Genomic DNA, 11,137 nt, shown 5'->3' with positions numbered 1-11,137 from the left:
ATTGTAAGAATAATACTTTCCTCAATTAACTATCACTCAATGTCATTATAAGATCTGTGTCCCAGAAATGTTTGATGACAAACCAATAATTTATCAGGCCTAGAAAAATGTCAGAAATAAGTGAATAAAAATTTTCTTCAAAAATTCATTGATGTAAGGGTAACCATTGTCACTTTGTAGAAAACTAAAGAAACAAAGATAGAATGGTAATGCAGTATCATAAATTTGTAGAAAAGGACTTTTAATTCGAAATTTACATTAACTTGTGGAATTACATAATACCTCGCATCATCTTGTCAAAGAATGTGAAAGTGTGTCAAACTGCATCATTTGATCCAATGCTCTCAATTCACTGAATTGAAATTGTGATCAAATTGTCTCGCTTTGTATCGTTGTATCTTCATAATATCAAGAGACAAACAGTTTAGATTTATTTAAGTGAATGTCTTAAACTGCTTTTACTTCTTCTAGTGGTTCCAAATGTTGATGAAGTATGTATGCTTCCTAATCTCGACATGAAAACTCAGTTTTGTTAGCGTTTATAATGGATAAGGAAAAAAAAGATACCGTCAAGTATTTATGCCAACATTGCATTACCCTTGTTTTTTTTTTTTGAAATAATTTTTACATTGTCACAAAAGTCACCCATACATCCATTAATTTTTGTATAATTTATTTTTTATTCATGATTAAAATGTAATCCATTGTGATAATCGGAATAGTATCATGTCTGTTTTTTTATGCTGAAAATGAATATGATTCTCATAAAGGTGTGTGGCATAAAGGTATGACAATAAGTTAAGTAAATTGATCAAATTAACAGGGTTATTATTAACAGGGTATCAAGGGAAACATGATCGCCTCATAAGTACAATTGACATTTATTTGAAATAAATACTTTAAAATACGGGAAAAATTGTCGACATCACGGCAAATAAATCTATCAAAGACTGTGATTCCCACATCGGCAAAGCTCGTTCCCTCCTCTTCCCCTGTCCACACCATGTATGGACCACCCCCAAACTAACACACCCTCCATGCAGATGTGATAAATCGATGGCCCCAAAGCACAAACACACTTCTTCAATGATTTAATTATCTTCAAAATTAATGAGGTGTCACTATCATTAAAAACAAGTTTCTGATCAAGTGATGTGAAATACATGAAAATTTAACAAAACGACAAGGTGAAACCACGTTTTTTTGGTGATGCATTTGAATAGCACAAGTAATGAAACATTTCTTGAACTATTTAATGAAGCATTCTACCACCAAACAGACATTGTACGTCAGAAGTCTCTCTGGATTATGGAAACGTACGAATGTCTTCGTTTACATAAAGAAAAATCACAGCAGAAGGCCAAATATAAAAATTTTTTTTTTGCATTTTCATGAGCAGTACACTGCCCACGTAAGTTTTCAACATCTCTGTCTACATCGTGCAGCCCTAAAAATATAACTGATCATGCTGAAGGGGTACAGATGAGATACCACTTCACGGGGCATATGCTATCGTGTAACAATATAAATAATCAGCAGGTTTCAGAGTTACAATTGCTTTGTTCTGAATTAAAAACAACTTACCGAAGATACACCTGACACTTTTTTCTTTCAATCAAGTACCAGGTGTATGTGTGTGTGTGTGTGTGTATATATGTATATCTCACACAAGATCACGTAATTTAGGCCTATATTAAGAAAGTATACCCGACATTTATATGAACATACAGAACACAATTTATAATAGCATTGTATACTATTTAATATGTTATACACTCCTATAAAAATATTCCTCTTGGTTTGCAACACAAGAACAACAAAAATTCGTGCTTTGTCTGCGGCTCCAAAAGCACAATTATTTTCCCTGTTGACACTTCCTCGTTATTCACCATTCCTTCTCGCCTCACTCGCTCTCGCTGCTGCTCTCTCCCGTATATGAGCCTGTTTGTCCCGCTTCCAATGCTTCATCACTTCTGTGTACAACTCCCACGCCACTTTCAGTCCAGCATTTGCTGTTCCTGATGGTGCCATGGTGTCTGCCAAGAATATAATGCAACTTTGTATCGGCAATCTGCGGTTCCAGCGGCCGATAGTCCGAGTCCGAGTCCAGCTCTGCGTCCGAGTAGACGTGCAGACGTGCCGTCTCACAATCCTGACGCCGCTTGGCGGTGGCCAGCTCCGCCGCATGTTTCTTGCGCCATTTGGTCCGACGGTTTTGGAACCAAACCTGACGGGGTAAATGTTTAGGCATCAGAGAAGGAAACGGTCAGAAGCTTCGCAAACTCCGGTTTTTTTTTTTCAGATTTACAACAGAACCGAATATTTACTCTATTCAGATTCTGTGAACTTGTGAAGCAAAACAATTGAGTACTTTCTTTTATATTGCTATATAGCCATTGAAAAGAATTTCATAAAGTTGTGAAGCATCTGGCTTTTATTGTACAAAGTGCATCTCCTTTATTTTCTTTTCTTTTTTATTAATTAAAAACGAAAAATGAACTATATAGGATGATGTATGCACCTTCTAAAATACAGTATAGTTATTTATCTATATAATCTATCCATACATATACACACATACACACACACACACACACACACACACACACACACACACACACACACACACACACACACACACACACACACACACACACACACACACTCTTCACCATATGTTTAAAGAAAAAGGCAATTATGAACTTGACATGAGGAATGTTTGCAAGGAATAGTTCATGAAATTTTGATTGATATTATAACAACTTTTTTTTGCAGATTGTGACAAAGATACAAAAAATAAATTCATTACGGTTGCTTAGTTCACAGTCAATTTAACAACGTCGTTTTTTGAATCATATATCTGTGCAATAATTTGGAGAAATGTATAGCGTAAACGTGATACACACATGGCGCCCTACCTCACCTTCACCTGGCTCTCACTCATGCCCAAGGAGTAGGCAAGACGTGCCCGCTCAGGGCCCGCTAGGTACTTTGTCTGTTCGAAGGTTTTCTCGAGTGCAAAGATCTGCTGTCCTGAGAATGTAGGCCGTGTCTGTTTCTTCTTACTCATACTATCCCCGTCTCCTGTTACCGCATGAGCATCTACATAGCAGGGTGAAATGATATGCATGATGTTGAGTGATTTTGGAACGGACAGGAATCAGGGACGATGGAGAGGTCAGGAATCAATTTAAGTGTTATATATTTTTTAATGTTTTAATTTCATTTCACCTATTCACTGATGAACATGTTAGGATTAACTGTACATAATGATTCAACTAAATATTCAGATTGCATTAAGGATGACTTCTGGTGCGTGCGTGCGTGCGTGCGTGCGTGCGTGCGTGTGTGTGTGTGTGTGTGTGTGTGTGTGTGTGTGTTTGTTTTTTTGTTTGTTTTTTACAGTAATTATGTAACAAATCTGGATTTTAACCAACAACACAAGAACTATGTATGCATTAGGCAAAACCTTCTTGGAGTCACTCATATGTTTTGAAGAATGCACAATTCGCTTCACAAGTTTCTAAATTATAACAAGCCAACAATACAGAAGTTTTGATTCATATAACCTTTCGAAAGTTGGAATAAGGACGTAGATGTCACTTTTAAATTTCACTTGTATAAATGACCGTACAAAAGGCATCCAAAATGTTCTATGAACGAGATACAATAGTGCAAGACACCAAGGTTTTATTTTTTTTTTGTCTTTCTCAATATTTATAGAATTCAACATAACTTCTTTCCACCTTTGGTGATGGAAGTGGAGGTAATAAGAAAACATATTACTGTATTTTATTTATAGATAAGATTCGTGGTACATTTTTGGCATGCTTTGGACTTGTGAGCATCTTGTTCGTAAAACTTGATGAACGCCCCACGTATATTCATTCCAGAGAAACGAGATACCGTGGTCCGCTGTGTACATTACCTGTCAGTGGAGTTTTAACAGCGGGACTCCACATAGAACCCGCTAGCATCCCAGGCCAAAGCAACGGCAGTCGATTAGATGTCTGATCAAGGGGCTGGTTCTCTGATGGGTGTCCCAAAAGCACCTTGCATAAGTCTGATGCAGAAAGGACAGAGTGTGTTGCTCCCAGCAGAAGTGCAGGGTGCGCAGATACTGCTCGAATTGCAGGGAATCCTGCCGCCAGGTTGCCATGCAAGGCTGGGGGTCCTCCAAGGATGTCCTTTATGCTGTGTGGGGTGGCAGTAGAGACAGACGTATTGTTCACTCCTTGACTCCCCACTCTCTTGTACAAAGATAGTGTAGATGGAAGAGATGTGCTACAAGGACTCTCAGTAGTCTGTAAAGTGAGAGCAGAACTGCCGATAAGTCCGTGCAAACAATTTGTTTCCATCGGTTTCGCAGACAGCATTTCTCCAGGCTCAACTAGGTGCGGGTTTTGTTTTTTTGTCAAAGAAACTTGAGTCGAAGAAAGGCGAAAAAAAACTTCAGTCGAAACTCCAAGTCTACAGCTCGTGGTTTTTCTTCAAACCACGTCCTCCACAATGTACGATCTTTCCTGTTTTAACCCAGTGCGATTCGCCGTCGCTTGGTGTTCAGGTATTTTTGTTGTCCTTGCATCCACTGGAGATCTCAGTTTGTTGCTGGAGGCCTTGCGGGACTGGCTGGGCCAGTGTTCACACAGGGTGATGCAGAATGGGACAAGAGTAGAGGGGAGGGCAATGAGCAAGCAGGAGGGAGGTGCTTGCAAGAACGGTTTTCGCCTTTCGGCAAAGGTGATGAAAAAGAGTCGCACTCAAAAGTGAGATAAAATTGTTAAATATTTGTTTTACTGCTTATCCACCAGCAGTGTGAAGAGAACCGTTTGGAGATTTATCTGCGATTTTTGAGCTCATATGTTCAGCTCATTGCATAATTCTAAGCACGATAAAGCGGAAAGCGACAATCCATTGTGTGCTGTAAGTTTTACAATTGAGTAGATTTTTGAGCGTTGTTTGCTGAAGTGAAGAAGTGGTATTGGAAAATGTCTCCGGAAGATTTATGTCCAGGTTGATTGAACGTGCTGTCGATTGCGTTAATTGCACACAATGTAACCCAATGTTGATTGGTTTATCTCTGCATCATTTTTATTCAGCTCTACACAATTATTATATTCAACAACAAAAAAAGATTTTAAAATTTATTTAACCTAAAACTCACTGAGATATGGAAGTGGCACTGTATTCGAATAACGGTTGCAAACAGACTATTGCTATGTGCGGAAGGGAATGTAGATGAAGCAGCCTGGCTTGTTTCCATCCTGACAACCAGAGAAAGCTGGACAGACCTGACCACACAACACGAAACATACATTTTATTGTCAATTCCTGTTGTATCAGCATGACTAACTGGGCTTGGCATCTCAGCAGAAAAGCCCACTCTGAAGTCGATAAGAACACCATTTTTTGCATTGTGTTAGTTCCATACTGCCCCTCCGTGGACAAAGTGAGAATATATCGATGGCCTCTATATTATTACCCACTTGTGGTAACATGCCATTCCAAAGGTTCCTTGAACAACTTGAAGAAACGTCATAGCTTTTTATTTTTCTGTGTGTGTGTGTGTGTGTGTGTGTGTGTGTGTGTGTGTGTGTGTGTGTGTGTGTGTGTGTGTGTGTGTGTGTGTGTGTGTGTGTGTGTGTGTGTGTGTGTATAAATATATGTATATGTTTTTGTATAAATGGAAAAAAAATATATATGTATATATACAGTCATCCCTCGCCATATTGCGGTTCACCTTTCGCGGTCTCGCTGTATCACGGATTTTAACTCTTACATATCTAATTTTATATCGCGGATTTTTCGCTATATCAAGGGATTTTGCGGTAGAAATGTATTTTTATATACTTATTATTTTAATTATTTTTATGGTAAAATAAGCATTTTCTAGCCTAAAAAATTAAAAAACGTAAAAAATTCTAAAAATAATAATTAAAACATATTACAAGAAATAAAATACTGTACATAGTGTACAGTACAGTAGAAGAGTAGACAAAGAGTCGTGCGTATGGAAAACGCAGATGCGGCCGCTTCCACTTGTGCTAGTTTACCCATGTGAGATCGTACACAGCACGCTATTGGCTGATGGATGGGAGGCGACCAACCAGAGCATGGTGTTCTGTATCCTGGGTTCTGATTGGCTCAGCGACCGTAGCATCATTCTCTGCATCTCCCGCGCATAGCATGCATTCAGCATCTCGCCTTGTCCATTTCACATCGACGTGCGATCGCTACTCGTAGTGTTACTCTGCAGTGTTGTGTTTGTGTGAATTATCTGTGAAAGTTTTTAATTTATTTCAACCCCTACAATGCCGCCCAAACGTTCTGCACCTTCTAAAGTAACTGGCACTGAACCTAAGCAGCAGAGGAAGATGCTAACCATCGTAGAAAAAGTGCAACTTCTCAACATGTTGAGGCAAGGGAGAAGCTTCGCTGCTGTAGGCCGCCATTACGGCATCAATGAATCTGTTTAAGAGTATAGGAAGTGTTTATAAGAGTATGGGAAAGGTTAATAAGAGTGTGGGAAAGGTTAATAAGAGTGTGGGGAGGGTCATAAAGCTTTAAAATATATATAAATAATAAAATTAACATATGGTCGCTACTTCGCGGATTTTCACTTATCGCGGGGGAGGTTTGGAACGTAACCCCCGCGATAAACAGGGGATTAATGCATATACCTTTGTGTGTGTCTCCTCCGTAACTCCAAAACTACTCTCACAGATTAGTTAAAGTATATCGTCAAAATATTATTTCGGTTTTAAGGATCGGATATCATCCGGACTAAACAAGTGTCGAAATCTGTTGTGAAATCTGATAATCGGAAAATAAATAACGAGTCTTATCACTAAGCTGATATACCTGTTTGCTTTCAGCAAGCAAGGCTATATTCCCTCCTTCTCCATAGATACACAAGAAAATGGGAAATTTCAAAAGCATCAAACTTACCTTTTTCTACTGTTTGGAGAATTATACTGAGTGATCAAAAAATTTAGGAATATGTCAAAATGAACTTGCTTCATTGAGCCTTTTGATTTAATGCATTCACTGCCAGACCTCGTGCCCTGTCTGCCAGAGGGACTGCCTATCCATAGTGTCTGCCAGATCTGTGTCCATATTTTCAGAAGTTTTGCGAGGTGCTCTACAAGGATTCAAAGCAAATCTGGTGAAAAACGGACGTTTTAAAATAAGGTTATAACATTTGCACGGACCCCAAACCGATGTACCACGTGACGCGTGCACAGACGAGCACGCAAGATGGCGGATTATCGGCAATGTTTATTTCATGGGTGATTGAACTTTGCAATGTCTCCAGGGTTGTTCTGCATTATGCTGCAACTCTTTTGTGGATAAGGTCATTATTTGTACGAATTCATTTTATTTCATTAATTGTTGCATGCACAGTGAAGACTGGCTTTACAGTGAAAGGGATCCTATACGATATACAGTGACAGCCTGGCCAACCTTTCCTTATCAAGAATTTAATTGGAGTGCTTGCATGAGTGCTTAAGCCACTTGCCGAACACTTTAGTCGCAAGCGGTACATCCATCTGAGTGAATCGCTCACTCACTGTGGACGTTTTTTCCCCCCATGTCATTCAGAGCGAGTGGTCCATGCTCCATCACCCCGAGCAAGTGGTTTGTTCTCCATTGCCCCGAGCGAGTGGTTCATGCTCCGTCGCCCTGAGCAAGTGGTCCATGCTCTGTTGCCCCGAGCAAATGGTTCGTGCTCCGTCACCCCGAGCGCGTTGTGAAATAATACCCAATTTCTGAGCCGTTTGCCGTATTAATGTGTTTTCAAAATTAACGAGCCAAATTTTCTTTCCATCAATCACACGCAACTGTTTATAAAGATTAATGTTTGTGAACATATCCCTGAAACATCTATATAAATGCAACGTTGTTTTTTCGGTGAATGCTACTCAAAGTTTTTGGGTTCTTGTTGATATCGGTCAAGCGTGTATGTGTGTGTGTGTGTGTGTGTGTGTGTGTGTGTGTGTGTGTGTGTGTGTGTGTGTGTGTGTGTGTGTGTGTGTGTGTATGTGTGTGTTATTCCTAAAGCATAACACTCCCTCTCTCTCTGTCTCTGTCTCCGGATGGTAGTTATGTCTGGACGTTAGTTTGTCTCCAGACTCGTCCGGGCGGTGCTTGCGTCCCGGTGGTGTTTGTGCTGGGCGGTGTTTGCGTCCGGGTGGTGTTTGCGTCTTGGTGGTGTTTGTGCCGGGCGGTGCTTGTGTCTGGGCGGTGCTTGCTTCCGGGCGGTGCTTGATTCCGGGCGGTGCTTGTGTCTGGGCGGTGCTTGCTTCCGGGCGGTGCTTGATTCCGGGCGGTGCTTGCGTCCGGGCGGTGTTGGTCTCCGGACGCATCCTATCCTGGTGGTGTCGGTCTCGGGACGCGTCCGTGCGGTGTCGGTCTCGGGACGCGTCCGTGCGGTGTCGGTCTCGGGACGCGTCCGTGCGGTGTCGGTCTCGGGACGCGTCCGTGCGGTGTCGGTCTCCGGACGCGTCCGTGCGGTGTCGGTCTCCGGACGCGTCCGTGCGGTGTCGGTCTCCGGACGCGTCCGGGCGGTGTCGGTCTCCGGACGCGTCCGGGCGGTGTCGGTCTCCGGACGCGTCCGGGCGGTGTCGGTCTCTGGACGCGTCCGGGCGGTGTCGGTCTCCGGACGCGTCCGGGCGGTGTCGGTCTCCGGACGCGTCCGGGCGGTGTCGGTCTCCGGACGCGTCCGGGCGGTGTCGGTCTCCGGACGCGTCCGGGCGGTGTCGGTCTCCGGACGCGTCCGGGCGGTGTCGGTCTCCGGACGCGTCCGGGCGGTGTCGGTCTCCGGACGCGTCCGGGCGGTGTCGGTCTCCGGGCGGTGTCGGTCTCCGGGCGGTGTCGGTCTCCGGACGCGTCCGGGCGGTGTCGGTCTCCGGACGCGTCCGGGCGGTGTCGGTCTCCGGACGCGTCCGGGCGGTGTCGGTCTCCGGACGCGTCCGGGCGGTGTCGGTCTCCGGACGCGTCCGGGCGGTGTCGGTCTCCGGACGCGTCCGGGCGGTGTCGGTCTCCGGACGCGTCCGGGCGGTGTCGGTCTCCGGACGCGTCCGGGCGGTGTCGGTCTCCGGACGCGTCCGGGCGGTGTCGGTCTCCGGACGCGTCCGGGCGGTGTCGGTCTCCGGACGCGTCCGGGACGTGTCTGTCTCCGGACGCGTCCGGGAGGTGTCTGTCTCCGGACGCGTCCGGGAGGTGTCTGTCTCCGGACGCGTCCGGGAGGTGTCGGTCTCCGGACGCGTCCGGGCGGTGTTCGTCTTCAGACATGTCCGGGTGATAATGCTCCACCACACATCTGCCTTGCCTTCCCCCACCCCTCCTTTCTCTCCCCCACCTCTCTCTCAATCTTCCCCCCTCTTTTTCTCCCTCCCCCCTTTAGTATTCCTGTCAGTGAAGCGACGGGTGGTATTTACTTGTGATATAATAATACCACCATTGCTTTCACACCAGAACTGCACATCGGGCTGTCGAGGCAGTTTCATTGGCAAGGAGTGCACTCCTGGATGGAGGGGAAACATACACCTGAAACACTTAACCAGACACCACCAGGATTTGGAGGAAGGAGACATGTTTGAGAGTTCAGACTTGACAGGACAAATATGTTGTTTCCTGGCTCTCCTGAGGGGAGACACACATGTTCCGAGCTTTGTGGAAGGAAATGAGATTTCCTTCCATTTGATTTGCCTTCCATGAGGCGAAGGTAAGATTTCTTAGGAGAACTGCCTCGCCACAAGCTTCAGCGTCCCATGGGCGGGAGGAAGGGTAGGACATCTGAAGACAAGATGGGATAAATCCGTGCATGAGAGAGAACAAGTTTCAATGAAAAAATTCCCAGGACAAGTTGATGTCGGAAGAAGTAGAGATCGGAGACCAGTCTAGAAGTTTGATGGCTGCTTGAAGTCCCTGCCAGTCAGCCTGAGTGAAATGCCAGACTCAACGGCACTGATGTGGCTCTCTCATAACAGCCAGAGAGATGTCTACTTTGACAATCATGTGGTCAGAAGAACCGATTGGACCAGGGGAAGAACAGCAGATATTTTCATGGAAATCGGACAAATCAGATCAAGAAGAGATAGAGTACCATTGGTTGAGATTCAGGTCAGGAAGTTGACTGATTGTGTCAGTCCCAATGAGTCGCAGAAGTCTTTTGCTGAAGTGCCATGGCAGGTGAGGGAGGTACCCACACCCAGCCAACTGGAATGATGACAATTGAAGTCCACGGGGGTGTTTCCCCCCAAAAATATGTTTGCTTTCTTCTCCGAAACTACACACACAATTTTGGTGAAACTTGACCACAACCTTCAACACCTGTGATGTACCAAAGTTTGTTCACACCATTAAAAGCATTGGAGTCTAAGGGGGTTTGCTTAGCCTGGTGTTGCCTTAGTGGTTAAAGTGGCTGGCTTGGGACCTAAGAGTCCTCAGTTCAAGCCCCTGTCAACTGTTGAATCAACACCAGGTGGGGTTAACTCAGCTTGACCCTCCCCAAGATAGGTATTTGCTTTCTTCTCAGAAACTACACACAATTCCGATGAAACTTGACCACAACCTTCACCACCCATGATGTACTAAAGTGTGTTTATGAATTTTTTTTTAAAAAATCGGGATCTAAGAGAGTCTATGGGGTGTTGCCCTCCCCCCCCCCCCAAAAAAAAATAAACAATGTACTGTATTTGCTATCTTCTCGGAAGCTACACATTTTCGATGAAACTTGACCACAACTTTCATCACCCGTAATGTACAAAGTTTGTTCACGCTATTTAAAAAATCGAGGTCTAAGGCGGTTCAAGGGGGGGGGGTGGCGGAGGGGAGCAGTTTCTCCCCAAAATAGTTATTTGCTGTAACATTGGTACATTTTGTTGATTCTGTCCCACATTGACTTCCTCCTCAGTCTCATTATTTTACCAGGTGAGCACCCAGGGGTATTACTCCTATTTTTAAGTTAAACCACTGATTACATTCAGGTGAAACCTATTGGTTCACCAAAAAATATTTTCACAAAAAAATAAGTGACCACTATATTCGTTATTGCTGTCTGTCTGTCTGTCTGTCTGTCTGTCTGTCTGTCTGTCTGTCTGTCCCGAGCATAGCTCCGTGGGTTTTGATCTGA

At 44.0% G+C, this 11,137-nt stretch overlaps 1 protein-coding gene across 1 annotated transcript; it reads right to left on the bottom strand.

Moving 5' to 3' along the window:
* Nucleotides 1-783: 783 nt before the first annotated feature.
* Nucleotides 784-4,606, bottom strand: LOC147034755 (homeobox protein Nkx-6.2-like). The gene is made up of 3 exons (XM_085890259.1): nt 3,929-4,606; nt 2,924-3,102; nt 784-2,227 (listed from the first exon to the last, which is right to left on the bottom strand). The coding sequence occupies exons 1-3, from the start codon at nt 4,374-4,376 to the stop codon at nt 1,904-1,906; spliced, it is 951 nt and encodes a 316-aa protein (XP_085746385.1). The 5' UTR covers nt 4,377-4,606; the 3' UTR covers nt 784-1,903.
* Nucleotides 4,607-11,137: the final 6,531 nt, after the last annotated feature.

The sequence above is a fragment of the Eptatretus burgeri genome, chromosome 1 (assembly GCF_056783735.1).
Source record: "Eptatretus burgeri isolate ZD-2024b chromosome 1, Ebu_testis_v1, whole genome shotgun sequence".
Taxonomy (NCBI): Eukaryota; Metazoa; Chordata; class Myxini; order Myxiniformes; family Myxinidae; genus Eptatretus; species Eptatretus burgeri.
The sequence above is the reverse complement of the archived record's forward strand: the minus strand, read 5'-3'. Positions and strand labels throughout refer to the sequence as shown.